The following is a 21,157-nucleotide window of genomic DNA, read 5'->3' on the forward strand; positions in this document are numbered from 1 at the left end:
ACACGTTAGGCTCACCTTATGCCAAAGACTGTACCTTGACCTTCATGGTGAAGACTTTTCTTAACAAGCTCCAATTGTTATTTGTTGACAGTTTTCAGGTACTTGCAAGGCTAGCGTGCATATCACACTCGACGGATCAATAGCTAAAACTGAACAAAACTGTCACATGTCAGCCCCAGGTAAGAGACACTTTCATCATGCATAAATACATTTTATGAAAGGAAATCTCATTCACTCATTTATTCCTTTTTAACCCGAATGGCTGTAGTTATGTTATAATACTACTAATTCTATTCACTGTCTGTAAGAAAATGAATTATTGTATGGTATGAGTGATCGCCTTCCCCAAGGAATTATGATGCTAACCTGTCATGGTGAATACGACAGTCACCAAATTAATGTGAGCACAACTCCCAAGCCCCTAAGTAATTATGACACAAAGTGGACATGCTTAACCTAGGGTAAGGTGTAGGGTATTTATGCAGTATTCAAACAATAATAAAGTAAAAACAAACAATAAAAATCCCAAACTGAATTAGAAAAAAGAGTAAATTATAATGAAAGAGAAAATCACCAACAAGTAATCATTGTTAGGGTGACCAGGACCTAGGAACGATTTGAGGCCGACTGTGATGGAGCGGGTGTAGGTTACACCGAGCAAGTTTGTCCCAATCAAAGATTTTACTTTAGGAAATGGAAGTCCAAAATGTATTTAAGTTCTAACTTTTCAGAGATTGTTTTGAGCAGCCCAGCTAGATAGAGACAAGCATCCCAGAACATCAAGAACAGCCCTAAAAGGTCAGATCTCACTCCAACAGAGCCCACCAGAAGTTCCAGTAGGGGTCCAGTTACAACTGCTCAAGTTGGTACCTCAGCCTAAAGGCCTCTTGTAGCTTGTTGTGTTTCTTCCTTGTCCTGTGCCCTAGTAGGAACAGTCCAGCCCTTTAGGTCTCCTCACGTGGCTCAAACAGCAGGGGCATGACTTATTTGGTTCGTCCAAGAGTCCAGACAGTGCTCTGAGAAGCTGGTGCAGAGGTCCATATTTGTACAGTTCAGTATCCAGTGGGGTAGAGTGACTCTTGGACATTCCCTAAAAATGTAGAACTGGTTTCTGGGTGCTACATAACCTACTTTTACAGCACCTCCTGTTTGCCTTACTGTAAACTACCCCAAATACCACTCTAAGGGAAATCCAAAGTAGCACAGGCCCTTGGAGAAAGCTTGTGTGCCAGTCAAGTGGTGGGTTTAGGAAACTCTGGAATCTCTTTCTTCTAAGGTATCCATACTAGATATGGGACCAGTCCCCACTCCCACTGGGTTGGTGCCACCCTGGTCTTTGGACCAAAGAATAAAGTTAACTTTCTAAAAGTTATTTGTCCTAAATATTTATTAAAAAACGAACGTCACCCTTAGATTGGATTTTTAATAAAAATAAAAATAGTGTTAGAATGCTTTCTCTAGCTGGTCCCAAACCTGAGATAGAAGAATAACTATTTTTTTTGTACTGCAGTTGTGCACTCATAGCGTACCACAGTGAAAATAGCTATTTGGGGCTTGTCAGTGTAGGGTCATTGCATCATTACGTTTCTACAGGTCACATTTTTAAGTATCATAAACTCTACCTTGTGGGGGGCAAACATGCCTATGTAGGGGTGACTTATGAGTCTTTAAAAGGAAGGTTTATACATTGTCATATCTGTGAGGCTACATTGCTAGGCCTGAAGCTGCATTTTTCTTGTCACACCAGTGGATTCCACAAAAAGTGCTGCAGCTCACATTGAACATTCCATACCATATACTTTGGCCTTAAAGTAGAATTAAATTGTCAGTCAGTGTGTTTTACTTGTTTTAGGGGTCAGAGCACACAGTGGACACTAGACAGAAGCACCCCAGTGTACAGATTCTTAACATCAGGAATGAAATTCAACAACAAAAGGGGGGGGGGGGGGTGGAAAAAGATACATTATCTTACACTGCCAGCAAAGGTTTGTGGAGTGGCAATAACTTAACCATTCACTGCATGTGCGCTTTTTGTACACCTCTGGGCAGAGTTTTGTTTTCAACAAAATAGCATTAAGTTTTTCAAGCACGTTTCCCTTTGATTTCTTATGCAGTTTTGGGTGTCACAGAGCAGGCAGGGGCTATTGGACCCCAACTGTAATGGCTGAAAGCATTTCTCACTGGTGTGCGGGGTATGTCCTGCCATGCCTCTGAATACTGGACAATGTACAAACCTCTCCATACTTAATTCTTAGTGTAGTAAGGTCAAAAAGTCACAGGCTTATCAGGGAGTTAGTACAGTACATAGGCTTAGAAATCAGTAATCATCCAACTGACAAAATATCGTCAATATCCAGCCAAGTGCTTGCCTTTTTACGTAAGCAAAGTGCTTTGCAGTGACCTAGCAGATGTAAATACTATGCTGCTTTATCCAGTATACAGTTGAGCGATGCTGGCTATGATTCTTCCTTGTGGCACTACAGTGGGAAGTTGGGTTACTGGTTGGGGGTGAAACCATACTCAAGCACCAACCATTATTCTTGTGAGGATGAAGTCACAAGCAGATACCATATTAACCAGTGTTTAACTCTCTGGTAGCTTGGCACAGAAGCAGTTAGGCTTGACTTAGGGGCAATGTGTTAAGTATTTATACAGCACATCAAACAGTAATAAAGTAAAATTGAATAAATAATTGAATACCAAAATGACAAAAATCCAATTAGTAGAACCAGCAATATGGAATTCTAAATATTTAAGTAAAAATTGAGCCAAAAAGCACAAGGTGCTAACTGTTGTTATGTTGTTGAGTCGGACCAGGACAAAGTCACAAGTTCAGGTAGACCACAATGGAGCGTGGGCCAGCTAAAGGGACCAAGTAGGCCCTCTAAACAAGAGCCCCTTAAATCCTGGTTGTGGAGAGTTGCTGACTCCCGCATTGAGGATGCATCGCATAACAACAGTTTCTAAGAGGTGCAATGGTGCGATGTGAGCTTTTGCATCAGCATCGAAGAGGCCATCGATGAAGGACTTGTGAGGTGAAGCCATGTGTCGAAGATGCGTCATTTACTGGCTTATTCCGATGGTGTTGCAGGACTTCCAATGTAGAGCCCTGCGTCAGCGTTGTGGATGCTGTCGATGAGGGTCTTGCCCTGCGAAGGCTTGCGACGATAACATGTTATGCACCAGCTGTTCCAAAGGAGCTGGAGGGTTTGCAATGCTGAGTCCTCTGTTGGTATCGAGGATGCCATTTTCGAGGGGCCTGCAATGAGAAGACTGGAGTTGAAGATGCCATTGATGAGGTGGCACCACTTTAGAGGCCAGATTCTGGTTTTAAGATGGAGGAAGCTTTATGTGTCCCTGAGGCTTTTGATCAGAAGTTAGCCAACTAATCCTTGGAGTCACTCTGGTAGTCATGTGTTCAAGATGCTGGACCAGTCCTTCTCATTCAGGTAGGAGGGCAGCAGGGCAGCACAGCAGAGCAGCAGGGTGGCATTCCGTCATGCAGCAGAGCAGCACAGAAGTCCTTCTTCTGAGTCTTCCACAGGTCCTGATTTGTACTAAAGAATTTGGTCTAAGAGTCAAATAGTTATGCCTGGTTAAAGTAGGACACGGTTCTGGCAGGCGCCCCCTTTCTCCCTGCCCTCACCCCAGCACCTCTGGGGTCACAAACACAAAGACTAGTGTCAAACCTTTTGTGAGTGTGCCCAAGCAGGTGCTTTGTGATGTGTAAGTATGGTAGGTAACACTTCCTCCCCTTCTTCAACTCACAGTGGTCCATCCTGTCAACACCTATCTTCCCTTTGTCTCACTGTCTTGGAGCAATACAAAAAGGACAACTGCAGTAAGTTGTTAGGACAGGAAAATCCATATTTCTAAAAGTGGCATTTTCAAAATTGTGACTTAAAATCCCTCTTTACCATGAAAATAGGCTTTTAATTATGATTGTTCAGACATCAAACTCGAAATCCCCACATGCTCCCAATTGAAAGTTATCACTTATCAAATGTAATGAATTAACCCAATGTTATTCACAGTAGTGAAAAAATGAATTTAGGAGTTTTAAGAGAATTTAATAATTTAAGAACCAACCCCTTATAACCACCCCTTCCCCCCAGGCCCTGGAGGAAACTCCCTATAGCAACCCAACCCCACACTATGCACAGCTTTCAGCCGTGGCAGCAAGAGCTTGCCTCAGGGCCTGGAGCTGCTACCCTCCCATAACCATCCAGCCCCAAGCCACACTTGGCCTTCAGCTGTGCTCGGCGGGATTTGGCAGCAGGTGCCTAAAGACCTAGTGAAGGATTATAAGAGGGAGGATGACATATATTTGTGGTTTAAAGAGTATAAGTCTGCTCTCATCATGAATCTGGTCCCTGAAGTACCATGGGGGGAGGAGGTGGGCCTGTGGAAGCACTTTGAGGTAGAGGGGAGGGATACTCTGACATCCTTAGGGAATCCTCAGGGCCTCACTTACTCTAACATGAAGGACGCCCTACTTACAAGGTGTGGTCTGACCCCTGAGCAGTATAAGGTATAACCTGATTGACAGCAAGGTGACTGACCCCAGGAAGCTTGCACAGGAAGCGGACCATTGGGAGACACCATGGTCCAGAAGAGGTATGGGGAGACCACGCCAAGGGTGGGCAGGGAGAATAAGGGGGGTAAGGGTAAATAGGGGGAGGTCTCTAAAGGACCCCAACCAAATTGCCAGGGTAAGGAATCCCAAACCCCAGTTGAAAAGAAGCCCTGGTTTTCCAAAGGGAAACCTGCAGAGGGGGTTTCCAGCAAATGTTATGCATGTGACCAGGTGGGTCATGTGAGGGGGGACCCCAAATGTCCCAAGGGGATACCGGCACCCACTGGTGCTGAGTCACAGGGTTTGGCCAGTGTAGTGCTTGGGGAGGAGTTGGTTCCAGGAGGGTGGGAGCCAGCTGAGATGACCCTTGTCTCACTAGGGGACAGTGAGATTGTCCAGAGAACTCTTGTGCCTGAGAACACTAAGAAGTACAGACAGTGTGTGACCATCAATAGACAGAGGTTGGAGGCTTTGAGAGACACAGGCGGCCAGTGTGACTACTGCGAGAAGTCACCTGGTGTCTGAAGAGCAGATAGATCCCCATATACTTCACCAAGTAGTTGCGGTAGACAACTCAGAGCGCCTGTGCAGAGTGGCTTAGGTTCCCTTTGAATATGGCTGTGAGTCCAACCATGCCTATAGAGTGTCTGCTTGGCAAAGACCTGTAGGATTCCCCTTGGAAGGGGGTGGAAAGCAGGTCGCACTTGGAGATGTTGGGTCTGCCTGGGTGTGTGTTTGTGTGTCCACCAAGACAATGGCAGCCCTTCAGGGTGATCAGAAGACCCTGGAGCCTGAAAGAGTGGCCCAGGTGTCTGCCAGAAGGGGGAAGGGTAAGGGGCGTGGGAAACCAGCTCCAGAAGTTCCCACGGTCCAGGAGGAGGCTGACCCTGAGGGGGGTGCCCTGGAACCTACAGGGGAACAGGTGGCTGAACTGGGGGAGGTCCCTGAGCTGACTCAGTGGCAGCAGGAAGGGGGAACCACCAGGGAGGCATTCTGTGAGGCACAGAAGACATGCCCTACTCTAGAGGGTTTGGGGCAGCAGGCTGCAGGCCAGGCGTCTGGCAAAGACTGGGAGGATGGCCTCTATATAGTGAGCCTAAGGTTGCTGTGCCTGGGTCAGCCCGTGTGCTGGTGGTACCCCGGTGCTTCAGAGCCTTCCTAATGGATCTGGCTCATGATGTGCCTTTAGCTGGATATTTGGTGCAGGACAAGACCTTTGAACGGCTTGTCACCCACTTCTACTGGCCCCAAATGCGCTGGCACTCAGATGCACACTGTAGGTCTTGCCAAACTTGTCAGGCAAGTGGCAAGAGTGGGGGGAAATGTAAGGCTCCCCTCCAACATTTTCCTGTTGTCAGCTCCCCCTTTGAGAGGGTCGGTATTGACGTTGTGGGGCCTATGGATCCCAAGACAGCCATGGGCAACAGGTTCATCCTGGTCTCGGTGGACCATGCCACCCAGTACCCAAAAGCCATTCCTTTGAAGTCAGTCACCTCCCCTGTGGTGGACCATGCTTTGATGGGGGTTTTTACTCACATGGGGTTGCCCAAGGAGGTGGTATTTGATAGGGGTACCAACTTCATATCAACTTATTTGAAGTCACTGTGGAAGGAGTGTGGGGTGATGTTAGAAATGGGGTCTCTGGTTGACAGTCAGGTTACCCCCTGTTCAAGCAAGGACCCTCACTCTAGTTAGGATAAAAGAGAATCACCCTCAGCTAACCCCTGCTTACCCCCTTGGTAGCTTGGCAGAGCAGTAGGCTTAACCTCAGAGTGCTGGGCGTAAAGTATTTGTACCAACACACACAGTAACTTAATGAAAACACTACAAAATGACACAACACCAGTTTAGAAAAATAGGAAATATTTATCTAGACAAAACAAGACCAAAACGACAAAAATCCAACATACACAAGTCAAGTTATGATTTTTTTAAAGGTTTAAAATAAAAAGAGTCTTTAGGTAGTTGTAACAACACACTAGCACTGCTAGCGTGAAAATGTACCTGGTTTGCGTCAAAAATAACCCCGCACGGGCGGTGTGCGTCGAAAATAACCCTGCACGGTTATATGCGTCGAAAACAACTCGGCACGGCGATGCGCGTCGAAAAAGCCAGCCACGCGACGGTCCGAAAGTCCCGCGGCGCAGGTTGCGATCTCTCAGCCTTCGTCAGCGATGCTGCGCGTCGTTTCTCCTGCTCCGGGCGTCGATTCTCCGGTCGCGTTTCCTGCGGCGTCGTTTCTCAGCTGCGGAGCCGGCGTTGCGTCGTTTTCTCAGCCGCGATCGGATTCGCGTCGATCTTTTCTCCGCACGGTGCTCGGTGCGTGTATTTTTGTCCTTAGGCTGCCAGCCTCTCCTTTCAGGGTCCCAGGAACTGGAAGGGCACCACAGAGCAGAGTAGGGGTCTCTCCAGAGACTCCAGGTGCTGGCAGGAAGAAGTCTTTGCTATCCCTGAGACTTCAATAACAGGAGGCAAGCTCTACATCAAGCCCTTGGAGATTTCTTCTTCAAGATGGAAGGCACACAAAGTCCAGTCTTTGCCCTCTTACTCTGGCAGAAGCAGCACTGCAGGAAAGCTCCACAAAGCACAGTCACAGGCAGGGCAGCACTTGTTCCTCAGCGATCAGCTCTTCTCCAGGCAGAGGTTCCTCTTGATTCCAGAAGTGTTTCTAAAGTTTGTAAGTTTGGGTGCCCTTCTTATACCCATTTTAGTCTTTGAAGTCACCTTTCTTAAAAGGGGACTCACACCTTCTTGTGAAATCCTGCCTTGCCCAGGCAAGGCCTCAGACACACACCAGGGGGCTGGAGACAGCATTGTCAGAGGCAGGCACAGTCCTTTCAGATGAGAGTGACCACTCCACCCCTCCCTCCTAGCAGAGATGGCTAATCAGGAAATGCAGATCACACCCCAGCTCCCTTTGTGTCACTGTCTGGTGTGAGGTGAAAAACAACCCAACTGTCAAACTGACCCAGACAGGGAATCCACAAACCAGGCAGAGTCACAGAATGGTTTAAGCAAGAAAATGCTCACTTTCTAAAAGTGGCATTCCCAAACGCACAATCTTAAAATCAACTTTACTAAAAGATGTATTTTTAAATTGTGAGTTCAGGGATCCCAAACTCCACATGTCCATCTACTCTCTAGGGGAATCTACACTTTAATCATATTTAAAGGTAGCCCCCATATTATCCTATGAGAGAGAGACAGACCTTGCAACAGTGAAAACGAAATTGGCAGTATTTCACTGTCAGGACATATAAACCACATTACTATATGTCCTACCTTATCCATACACTGCACCCTGCCCTTGGGGCTACCTAGGGCCTACCTTAGGGGTGCCTTACATGTAAGGAAAGGGAAGGTTTAGGCCTGGCAAGTGGGTACACTTGCCAAGTCGAATTTACAGTGTAAAAATACACATACAGACACTGCAGGGGCAGGTCTGAGACATGATTACAGAGCTACTTATGTGGGTGGCACAACCAGTGCTGCAGGCCCACTAGTAGCATTTGATTTACAGGCCCTGGCACCTCTAGTGCACATTACTAGGGACTTACTAGTAATTCAAATATGCCAATCATGGATGAACCACTTACATACAATTTAAACAGGAGAGCATATGCACTTTAGCACTGGTTAGCAGTGGTAAAGTGCTCAGAGTTGAAAAGCCAACAGCAACATGTCAGAAAAAAATAGGAGGCAGGAGGCGAAAAAGACTGGGGATGACCCTGCATAAGCAAAAGTCCAACAGGTGACATATAAGTTCACCACTCCTTACCACCCCAAAGTAACATCCTGGATGAGAGATTCAGCAGCACCTTGAAAGACATGATCATGGGCCTGCCAGAGGCCTTGAGGCATAAGTGGGACGTCTTATTGATATGCCTTCTGTGCGCCTATAGGGAGGTGCCTCAAAATGGTCTTGGATTTAGCCCTTTTGAGGTACTGTAAGGCCACTCTGTCAGGGAACCTTTCAGTCTGGTTAGGAAAGGCTTGGAGAACGCCTCCAGTAAGCCCACCCCCAGGATGTATTCAGTTACATGCTGGGATTTAGGAACCAGACATCCCACTTCAGGAAGCTCACCCAAGAGAACCTGTAAGAAAGCCAAGAAGATATGAAATGCTGATATGACCAGAATGCCACTCTGATTGAGTTCCAGCCTGGCCAAAAAGGTTTGGTGGTGGAGCCTAGGGCTCTCCAAGATAAGTCGCCTAGGCCATTTGAGATAGTGGAGTGCAAGAGTGATGTCACCTATCTGGTGAGCTTGCGGACTTCCAGGAACCCTTTGAGGAACCTACATTTCAATTGCCTCAAGCCTCATTTTGAGAGGAAAGAGATAACAATGCTCTTGGCAACAGATGATGGGGTGGAGGAAGAGAGTGAACTTCTTCCTGACCTCCTGTCTGCTAAAGAGGAACATGGTTCAGTGGAGGGTGTGAACCCTCTCCCCTTCCAGACCCCAGAGCAGCAGAGGGACTGTCGCCAGGTGTTGGGGCAGTTTTCCTCTCTCTTTTCCTTGATCCCAGGGGTCACTCATCTGTGTACACCAGATGTGGAAACCAGGGATAATCCTCCTGTTAAACATAAGGTTTACAGGGTGACAAGGTTAGGACCAACATAAAGGATGAGATATCCAAAATGTTAGCCCTTGGGGTAATTGAGTTCTCCAGTAGCCCTTGGGCCAGCCCAGCTGCTCCCTGTACCACTCCAGAACTCAGGTTCTGTGTGGATTACCGGGGACTCAATGTGATCACTAAGACTGACGCTCACCCCATCCCCCGAGCTGATGAGCTTATTGACCGGTTAGGGGCTGCCCAATATCTAAGTACTTTTGACTTGACCTCTGGATACTGGTAGATTGCTCTGACTGAGGGGGTTAAGGAGAGGTCTGCATTTTCCACCCCAAATGGGCGCTACCAATTTAGGGTGATGCCCTTTGGGATAAAGAATGCCCCTGCCACCTTTCAGAGGTTGGTCAACCAGGTGTTGGCTAGACTGGATGATTTCAGTGCAGCCTACCTGGACGACATTGCTGTGTTCAGCTCCACTTGGGACAGAAGGCAGGCCTCACTATTAAGGATAACAAGTGCCAAATAGGACATGGTTCTGTGGTGTACTGGGGACACCAGGTGGGGATTGGTCAGGTGGCACCCCTACAATCAAAAATTGACACCATTCTGGCTTGGGAGCCTCCCAAGACCCAGACTGAGGTGAGAACCTTCTTATGTCTCACAAGATACTATAGGAGGTTTGTCAAGAGGTAAGGCACTATTGTTGCTCCCTTGATGAGTTGACCTCCAAAAAACAGCCCAGAAAGGTGATCTGGACTGAGTCTTGCCAGACAGCTTTTGACGGCCTGAAAGCAGCCACGTGCCTGGCACCTGTGCTGAAGGCACCTGACTTCTCCAAAGGATTTGCTGTGCAGGCTGATGCTTCACAGCATGGTGTAGGAGCAGTGTTATCACAGCTAAATGAAGAGGGCCTAGACCAGCCTGCAGCCTTCATTAGTAGGAGGTTACTTCCCTGGGAACATAGGTAAAGTGCAATTAAGCATGAGACTTTTGCTGTGGTCTGGGCGCTGAGGAAGCTAAGACCCTACTTGTTGGGGATTCACTTCCAGGTACAGACTGACCACAGGACCCTCAGATGGTTAATGCAGATGAGGGGTGAGAATCCAAAACTGTTGTGGTGGTCCATTTCCCTTCAGGGGATGGACTATACAGTGGAACATCGCTGTGGAACAGAACATGCCAATGCCAAGGGTCTGTCCAGATTCTTCTGCCTTAATGATGAGAACTCCCATGAGGTAGGGCAGTTCTCCCCAATTTCAGCTGGGTGGGACACGTGTTAGACCTGGCAACCTTGGAATGGTCTCCCCTGTCTTTTTTGCCTCTGCTTCCTATGTTTTGAGTGTGTGCTGGACTCTGTTTTTGCTGTTTTTGGTACTCTGGGCACTTTCCACTGCTGGCCAGTTATAAAGTGCAAGTGCTCCTGTGTAAAATATATGTGTAATTGGCTTTTCATGATTGGCACATTTGGTTTACTAATAAGTCCCTAGTAAAGTGCACTAGATGTGCCCAGGGTCTGTAAATCAAATGCTACTAGTGGTCCTGCAGCACTGGTTGTGCCACCCACATTATTAGCCCTGTAAACATGGCTCAGATCTGCCACTGCAGTGTCTGTGTGCCCAGTTTTAACCTGCCAATTCAATTTGACAAGGGTACCCACTTGCCAGGCCTAAACCTTCCCTTTTTATACATGTACGGCACCCCTAAGGTAGGCCCTAGGTAACCCCAAGGGCAGGGTGCAGTGTATGTTAAATGTGGGACATGTGTGCATGTGTTTTACTTGTCCTAACAGTGAAATACTGCCAAATTCAGTTTTCACTGTTGCAAGGCCTATCTCTCCCATAGGTTAACATGGGGGCTGCCTTTAAATATTTTGAAAGTTCAGATTCCCTTTCAGAGCAGCTAGAAATGTGGAGTTTGGAGTCTCTGAACTCGCAATTTAAAAAGTTGGTTTTTAAATTGTTTGTTTGAAATTACACTTTTAAAAAGTATGCAGTTTCTTGCTTTACCATTCTGTGACTCTTCCTGTTTGTGGATTCCCTGTCTGGGTCCGACTGACAGTTGGGATGTTTGTGAATCTCCTCTAGACAGTGACACAAAGGGATCTAGGGCGTAACCTGTATAATCAGATGAGCCTCTGGGCTGGAGTGGAGGGAGGAGAGGTCACATATACCTGAATAGGCTGTGCCTGCCTTCACACAATGCAGTCTCCAACTTCCTGGTGTGTGTCTGGGGCCTGGTCGGGGCAAGCAATGATCCTGTGAACAACACAGACTTTCCTTTGAAGTTTGTCTACTTCACTGTTAGAAAGGGGTATAAGTAGTGGACCCAAAACCCCAGACTTTAGATTTTCTCAAGATCACTCCTGGAACCAAGAGGAACCTCTGCTAAGGAGAAGTGCTTTGTTGGGCTATCCTGCAGTTGCTGCTTCTGCCTGTGAAAGGGGACAAAGACTAGACTTTGTTGAGCATTCCTGCTTGAAGAAGAATCTCCAAGGGCCTGAACTGAGCTTGCCTCCTGTTTTGAAGTCTCAGAGCCATCAACAACTTCCTCTGCCAGCACCTGGGCTCTCTGCTGAGACTTCTGCTCTGCAAAGTGGTGCCCTATCCAGTCCCCGGGCCCCTGAAAGGTGATGTTGGCAGAAAAAGGATGGAAATCCATGGACAGAATGCAGTGCAGGGAACTTTGCGAGTAAGGAATCGACACATCGCTGACTTTTCCGATGTACGCTTGCCTGTGCGACATTATTATTGATGCAAACCAGGTACTTTGTTTAAAATCAATGTTTCCCCTTGTTTTCTATGGAGTAATAATCTTATTCTTTAGAAAATTCATATCCTGATTTGTGTATGTTGGATTTTTGTCATTTTTGTCTTGTTTAATTTAGATAAATATTACCTATTTTTCTAAACTGGTGTGGTGCATTTTGTAGTGTTTTCACTGTATTACTGTGTGTATTGGTGCAAATACTTTACACATTGCTTCGGGGTTAAGCCTTTCTGCTCATACCATGCTACCAAGGGGATGAGTGGGGGTTAACCAAGTGTGTTTCTCCTTTACCCTGACTAAAGTGAGGGTCCTTGCTTGGATAGGGGTGAAACTGACTACCAACCAAAGACCCAATTTCGAAGATAATATATGTATATAATATATATATATATATAAACACACACACACACACACATATATATATATAATATTTATACATATATATATTCACTAAAAAAACAAAGGTTACAGAGATGTTACAGTTAGGAATAGAATTTACACACACAAAACTGTAGACATTTTGCTGGTATTGTTAAAGTAATTTCAAGCACTTATAATTTGTGCCCTAAGGTAATAATAATTTGGCACCTTGGTATGCACAGTTGTCAGATCAATAATTTAACTGCAAATGTAGCAATGAATTTGTCAATGATGCCATAGAAAATGCAAAATTACTGATGTAATGTGTGGGGTTATTAACAGTTTATTAACAGTGTATGGTGAGAGTGTGAGTTATAGTTACCTTACAGCACGAGTTATAGTTTCTTGAAATAACTCTAACTATAGGAGCAGAATTTCAGTGGTTTTGTGCATGTAAATTCTGATCCAAACCATAACATCCCTGTAACCTTTGTTTTTTTTAGTGAATTTCTGCGTTTTCTTAAATGATAGTTCCTTACTATAGCATCACTGTAACCTTTGTTTTTTTCAGTGAATTGCTATGGCCAATCCCCTATTACCACCCAAGCCAGTGCTACGGGGTTGGCTACAGGATAGTAACCTTTTGTTTTTTCAGTCAATTTCTATTTTTTTAATTCTGTTTCCTAACTTTAATGTCCCTTTAACCTTTTGTATTTTTATTGAACTTCTAAGGTTTGTTTAAGTGTATTTTAGAACTATAGCTTGTGTATAATGTTTGGGGTTTTTAGGTAATTTTAATATTTTCTCATACATACTTAGATATGAACATCAGAGGTCAGGGGACAAAAAGTGTTAGGAATCCTTTCATTAAGCTCTCTCCGACAATGAAATACAGCAACACTGTACAATGTATCAAATTTAATTGAGGAGGCTCAATCCTTTTCAGAATAGTGGTGTGGATTCTCTTTTATACTTTATTTAGTATTTACACAGTTCTGAAGTAATATTGTAAGTTAATTTTGGAGGCATGGCGCCCTCCGAGGTTCTCCACAGGCAGAAGGGCGAAGCTGTATGGTTTCTGTTCTGCTCACGTGACCGGAATGAATCTGCAGTTCGGATCTGTGGATTCACAATAATTTTTGTTTTAAAATTCCAATCCTTTCCCATATAAACAGAAGGCTAAACATATTTACAACACATGCACATTGTACTCATTTACAATACAACACAAAACTTATATTAAACTTTTCATGGAACCGCAACTCCAATTTGGAGCCATGGAACCGCTCCATGTGTGAAGACAAAACTGGCCTTTCATTGGTTACTTTTCAACCATACCTAGTTTTGGGTAGGGAGAGGCATCTCAGCTGTGTTCCTCCTGCTACAGAAGTTTCCAGAATGGCTGAAGGGACTGCTCCACCACCACCTGCACCGTCTCAAGATATTTGTGAAGATGATGAATCTCAACAGGTGCCTTCTTCATCTAGAGAAGAAAGTGATGTATCATTTTTTTTTACCATATCTAGTGGAGAAAAATAAGTCAGTGCAAAAATTGTGAAATGCAACCTCTGTGAAAAAAAGATGTCTCGTGGTACATCAAAGAAATACAGCCACGGAACATTGAAAATGTAAAAGTATCTACGCACAATCCACAAACTGGAATATCAACGAATGAGGAGTTAAAAAGAACTGACACATTTTGATGCTGAAGCTGGTACATCATCAACTAGCCAAGATTATCAGTATGCCAGCCACATGAATTGAATTAGGTTGAATGATAACATCCTGCATCATCTGCCGTAATCTTGTAGTTGCAAAAGTTAAAAATGTCAACGATTTCTTTTTGCAGGTCAAAAACCACTGTTGCTAATTTTTTGTTGCAATGTTTTTCTTCAAAGAAGCTGTTATTGCACACTGTTGTGCTTTCATAATGCAAAAGAATTACGTTTAAGTTTTCCCCAGATTTCCAATACATTTTCTCAAAAAAAACAAAAATAGAAAAAATTACAAACTTCTATAAAAAGCTACAAAAAACGGTTCTTGTTAGAACCACCACTGAATCAAACAAAGAGCTGTTTTCGAGGCTTTACTACTCGTCAGTATTTCCATTCCTATGTGAGTGCATATATACTTTTCATTTCCATATAAGTTTATTTGAGTTTCTGTGTGGGTGTCTCTATCTATCCATATCTGTGTCCCTGGTTGTGTTAGTGTACGTGCAAATCTGATCCTGGGTGTGTCAGTTTATATGATGGTGTGCACCTGTATGCATTACTAAATAACTGGCTTTGTTAGTTTATGCATTAGTGTCTGCCTGGGTCTCTCAGTGAATGCATCAGTGTGTATTTCGGTGTGTTTGTGTATGTATTATGGGTCTCTGGATATATTAATCTATATCAGAGTGCATCTGAATGTGTCAGTGTACACAATCATGTGGGTTTGGGTGTGTCAGTGCATGCATGATTTTGCATTGGGGTGTGTCAGTGTATGCAGTAGTATCTGTATGGCTGTATCAGTGATTGCAGAATGTTGTACCTGGGTGTCTTAGTGTATGTATGAATTTCTTTTTGGTTATGTCAGTGTATGCATCAGTGTGTGCTTAAGTGTGTCAGCATATGTATTAGTAGGTATCTGGATGTATCAGTGTGTACATCAGTGTCCATGTGGGTTTGTCAGTGTATGCATTAGTGTGCGACAGGGTGTCTTACTGTATGAAGGAAAGTGTACCTGGGTGTGTTAGTATATGCATAAGTGTGTGTCTGAGTGTACCTAGGTGTGTCAGTTTATAGATTATTGTGTACCTTTTTGTATTATAGATTATTGTGTACCTTTGTGTATTAGTGTATGTGTAAGAGTGTTGCTTCTTGGGTGTGTTACTGTATCATATGGAGTGTACGACAGGGTGTCACTCTATGGATACATGTCTGGTTGGGTGTGTTATTATATGCATCAGTGTGCACCTGGAAGTGTCAGAGTACAAATGATAGTGTACCTGGCTGTGTTAGTATATGCATAAGTGTCTGTCTGGGTACCTCTCTATCTGATGAGAGTGTAGCCGGGTGTGTTAGTGTATGGAACATTGTGTACCTTTGTGTATTAGTGTTTGTATAAGTGTGTAATCTTTGCTTAAACGTAAGTTTATTATCATTGCACTCTGTCCATCCAGTTGTATTCTTTATGTAAATGATGTAATGTCCAGATGTAACGCTTACTCCCTCATGGAAAATAATAGCTATGCATATATATGTTTTGCCAGAAATTGAGATTTGTCCTGCTTTAAAATTTGTGATTTGAGTGTTGACCATCATAAATTCTTGTACATTGTCTTGAGTATTGTGTCTAAACTATACAGATCCATAGCACGTATCTGCAATATCTCTAATACAAGATGCAGAGTATGTTTTTGTTCTATCACTTGACAACTATTCTGACAAAGTCAATAGTGCAGAGCATAATTGTTTTTTCCTTTTCTCTTTAAGTTCATGGAGCAGAGTAGGTAAGGAGAACAGTGCAATAACAACTACATTAGCGTAGCAGTTGGCTCAAGATAAATTTGATAACTTGTAACCTACAATTTCACCATTACTTTTACTCTTGTTTTTCTCTGATACTTCTTCCTTTTCTTTTTTCTTCGTTTTCTCTGGAACATCAGTCAGATCTTTTGAAATTTTTCTTTTCAGTAAGATAGTAGGCATTTTGTAAAGTGCATACTGCTCTAGATGAGGAGCATAGAGGGTTCTCAAAAGATTGTACTCCATTACACAACTGGAATCAACATTTACTTTCTGTAATCACAGTCTATTAGCTATGAACCAGACAAACCTATTATGCATGATAATGCTACATAAGACATACCTTCCTTAAATACAGTACTTCCAATATTAATAGAAGCTGCATTTACACTTAAACCTTGAGGCTTATGTATTGTTACAGCATAGGCTAGAGATATTGGAAACTGCTTTATATGTTCATACAGGTCTTTCACAAGTTAGAAATGTGCAACAGATCTTTCTATCTGTTTTACACCTTTTGAGATCATCACATTTAATTGCCAGATACTGAACTCAAAATCTATTATTTTTCCAATAGCTCCATTAAGTAATCCTTCTTCAACATTTAAATTGTGCTGCAAAATTACTAAAACATGCAAACACTTTTCTAATCCTGCAGTTTTCAAAACAGATTTTTCCAAAGAATCCAGCCTTGACTGTAGTTTATCATTCAATGGTATTGTAACTACTTGGTGTTCCATTTTATCAATTGATATCAACTCTAATATTTGCTCATTCTTAGTTGTAGTATTTATTTATTAAAATGTGTGCATTCTTGAATGGTAGGCATTAAGCAGAGAATTTACATTTTTTTCTTGAATAAATTCAAACAGTAGCTCTGCTGCACTATTTTTTAAAGGAAATATGTTCTTTATAAGTCATGTTTCGAGATGTTTTCCTTCTTTTGACAGTATTCCAACTGTAATAGCCTTCAAAATACTTCCATATTCCTTATTGGATGCTTGACACATGTTTGTAATTAATTCCTTGAATTGAAAATGAACCCAAATATTTACATTTCTAATGCTTCCTAAAAAACTATGACTTTCTTCATGTGATAGAGTCTTAAATATAGGTTGTCCTTTCACAAGGGCCAGTTGTAAAAAATCACCAAAAACAATCACATGCTTTCCTCCAAAGAGCACATCAAAGTCAGTTTTTAATATCTGGTGCATTCTCAAATGCACAAAGGCAAGCATTATGTTTGATGCCCACCTCTTCAATAATTAAAAGCTTTCGTTTCTTCAAAACTGTGGAATCTTCGTGGCACGCTTCACCAGATAACTTTAGGTATTCAAATTATATGTTGTGTTCTACAGGGAACATTAGTAGACAATTCAAGGTCATTCCTTTGATATTGTGTGCAGCTAATCCAGTAGGAGCTGTTACTACACACAAAAAATGGAGTCTGTAGTCTTCTGTAGATATGTTGTTAGACTTTGTATTAGTAAGCTTATTTCAGTAGTTGCTTGTCCACTGACATATAAAAGAATTGGTTTAAAACTTGAACACTTACATTGATTGCTTTCATGCATTAATCTGTGGTCTATTTTTTCTTTGATTTCCATATATATGTCTTCTCCAGTATTGGATCTTTCATAGATTCACATGCTTGAATCATCCCCGTCATCGAGGTGGGAGCCTCACGGTAAGTTTAAATAGATAAAGCAGTAAGTCAGTAAAAGTAAAACCAGTAGGCCCCAGTAGGCCTCATAAGGTATTTTACAGTCTATCCACTTTGTTTTGTGAAAAGACCCAAACTTCAGTCTCAACCAATCAGGATTCAGCCCCTCCCAAACAGTCCCAACAGAGGCTGAATTCCCTCAGATTTTCTACCGCACGTCGTGTGAAGGGAGTCTCCCTGAGCTCTGATCAGTTTTTTCCTATTTTCTGATTGAAGATTAGTTTTTTCTCTCAGGAAACTTGCTACAGCTCCACTATGTCTGAAAAGGCAAAAAAGGGTCTGTTCAGAGATTGTGACACCTGTGGGAAGAAGAGACTGCATGTTGATGACCCCCACAAGAAGTGTATTTATTGCCTTCATCCAGACCACAAGGTGAGAGACTGCACCTTTAGTAAAAAAAACCTCAAAGACCGGGAGGGTAGACTTCTCTTATGGCTACAAAAACAGAAAGCCTTAGAGCATCCTTCCTCAGATGACAGCGAGGCATCATCACAAACTTCTCGCCCTCAGAAAAGAACAGGTGAGAGAAGCAGAGGGTCGGATGAACCACCAAGGAAGGTGCTCAAGAAGACAAGACAAGTCTCTATTGGGACGAAAAAGGATGTTTTTCATTCAGAGACATTTAAACATGGGCCAAAAAAGGTTCATTCGGAACCTACTACGCATTTACACCAGAAAAGTACCTCAAAAAAGCCATCTCTGTCTCTGTCACCACAAAAAGAGCCAGAACAACTCTTTTCGGTGAAAAAACATCCGTCGACGACCACCCCGTCGACGACTGTGTCGACGGTAACAGCGACTACGGTATCGTCGACGTTCACAATGCCAGCCTCACCGATGATTATGACGTCGTCGCCGTTGTCATCGACGACGATAATTACGGCAATTTTTTTTAAGAAAGCTTCGTTGGCAACCACATCGTCAACAGCGGAGGCCTCCTGGGTTCACCAATCAACCAGGGCACTCCCGTCTACGAAGCACCTCTCAATGAGGTTCAAGAAGGCACTGCCGACGACGGCACCTACACGACCGTCGTCGATAAAGTACCCGTCGACAAAGAGACCGTCGACGGAGCATTCGCTGACAAAGGACCTGTTAGTAAAGACGCCGACGACGACGGAGCCGTCGACGAGAGTACCGTCGACGGGAGAGCCGTCGACGAGAGACCCGTCGACGAAGGAACCGTCGACGAAGGAACCGTCGCCGAGAGAACCGTCGACGACAGAACGGGCCAATAGAGAGCCGTCGACGAGGGACCCGCCGACGAGTGAACCGTCGACGATCATATCATCTACAGCATTAACAGTATACAAACCATCCACCTACCTGGATACTTCGCCTCACCATTCCTCGTACCATCAGGACGATTCCTCCAGATTCTTACCCCTTTCAATTATTAATATAGGGGACAAGGCGTCTGATATTCTTCCGATGCATACCTCACCAAGTAAAGTGTTGCCATACCCACCACAACATCTTTTAGAGGATGAGGACGACGACACATACTCGCAGAACGACGGAATGTTTGGGGCAGCTAGTAGCCCGTCACAACTCAATGTAAAATGCCAAGAGTTTGACGAGGAAGAGGATCAACAGTATCAGCCTAGTTATGCCTCAACATCTTATCCACAGACACAACAACCATCGCCCCTCGCTATGCCTAGCACATTAGTAACAGATCTTCAATTTATGTTGAAGGACTACTATAAAAGGTTTCCACCGTCAACTCAGTCCACGCCACCTAGACCTGAGAGCTACCAGACACCTCGGCAAGCTCATATTACTAGCCTTTCCGTAACGCCACAGGCTACTATACCTGTAATTAGCCAAACCCAGGAAACTTGCCCCTCATCGGACGACGAAAGGGAAGAGGGTGAGCTAAGAGATTCGGCGAATAGTGAATGGGATGATTACCTCGTCCCCACACCATCTCCACCGCCAGCAGGTCCAGTAGATTCTCCTCCAGAGGACATAGGAGGTTTCCATAATCTGATAGAGCGAGCGGCGAAACGTTTTGGGCTTGCAATTGTTTCTCATGAAACCGAATGTTTTTTGTACGACTTTAAAGAGCCATCAAAAAGATCTGTACGAGCCATACCCATTGTCGATTTCTTATGGCAGGAGGGTTTGAAGGCAATGAAAAACCCAGCAACAGTGCCTTCACAAATGCCAAGACTAGAGAAAAAATATAAGGCCCCATATGATTCTCCGGCCTGTCTAGTCTCACAGCCGAAACCTGACTCTGTGATATCACAGGCGGCTCAGCGACGTTCCAAAAACCCCTCCACACCTATTGCGTCTCCCCCGGATAAAGAAGGAAGGAGATTAGACAATATTGGCAAGAAATTATCCTCTGTGGCCGCAGTCACCGTTAAGGCGGCTAATTCCCTCGCCATCTTGGGAAGGTACGATCGCCAGATGTGGGCAGACATGTCTGCTTTTTTAGATTTACTGCCAGAAGACGTCAAGGTGGAAGCAAAGAAGGTCTTGCAGGAGGGAGAAAGGGTCTCCGCAGAAATAATAGACAGCGCAATAGACATTTCTCTCACTGGCTTTAGACAATTAGCTGGCACAGCAGTCCTGCACAGACAAGGATGGCTAAAGGTGACTTCTTTCAGACCAGAAGTCCAGACTCGTGTTCTTGACATGCCTTTCGATGGAGAGAGTTTGTTTGGCAAACACGTCGACGACATGTTGCAGGCTATCAAGACGGATACCGATACGGCAAAATCCCTAGGTACCCTGCAATATAAAAAACAACCTTTTCGTGGAGCAAGGGGTAGAGGTAATTACTCCTTTCGAGGTGGATACCAGCAATACAGGTCACAATATCCATCTTCCTCCACAGGATCACGACAGCAATACCATCAGCAACAGCAGCATTATCGATTGCCTCCGGCCGCAGCTTACAAACACCCAGCTAGAGGACGAGGAGCTGCCCGGGGAAGAGATACAGGCAGGAAACAATGACCCGCTGATCATCTCAACGCTTCCCCACCAACCAACATCGAGGGTCGGAGGTCGCATCACTTCCTATTTCCCCAACTGGAAGGCGATAACATCGGACAGATGGGTACTCGATGTAGTGGCCAGAGGTCATACTCTGGAATTCACTCAAACACCACCAACTGTTCCTCCATCGGGCCCACCGCCTCCGAGGTTGAACCAACTCCTCAGGGAAGTAAGAATAATGTTGAGAAAAGGAGCAGTGGAACCAGTCCCTTTATTTCAAAAGAACAAGGGATTCTACTCCCGTTTTTTCCTTGTAAAGAAACCCTCAGGAGACTGGCGCCCCATTCTGGACTTGAGAGCCCTGAACAAGTTTCTGAAGAAGCAATCGTTCAGGATGGTAACTCTACAGGATGTCCTGCGTCTGTTAAATCCCGGAGATCGCATGGCATCCCTAGACCTCCAGGATGCCTATTTTCATATCCCCATATATCGCAACCATCGCAAATTCCTAAGGTTCAGAGTGGGAAGTATGCACCTTCAATTCCGAGTTCTGCCATTCGGCCTCAAATCAGCCCCCAGAATCTTCACAAAAATGTTAGTTCCGGTAGCAGCACATCTCCGCCAGTCAGAGATCCAGGTCTTCCCTTACCTGGACGACTGGCTTATAAAGGCACCCTCAAAATCGCAAGTGAAAAA

The 21,157-nt window shown here is 44.3% G+C and overlaps 1 protein-coding gene across 1 annotated transcript in view; it reads left to right on the forward strand.

The window, feature by feature from the left end:
• LOC138265422 (uncharacterized) overlaps positions 1–21,157 on the forward strand; it is a 236,571-nt gene that overhangs the window by 56,527 nt on the left and 158,887 nt on the right. The window contains exon 6 of the mRNA XM_069213119.1: positions 92–179. Within this exon, the coding sequence (XP_069069220.1) occupies positions 92–179 (88 nt within the window). The remainder of the gene's footprint in view (positions 1–91; positions 180–21,157) is intronic.

Source organism: Pleurodeles waltl, chromosome 11, assembly GCF_031143425.1.
Source record: "Pleurodeles waltl isolate 20211129_DDA chromosome 11, aPleWal1.hap1.20221129, whole genome shotgun sequence".
NCBI classification, from domain to species: domain Eukaryota; kingdom Metazoa; phylum Chordata; class Amphibia; order Caudata; family Salamandridae; genus Pleurodeles; species Pleurodeles waltl.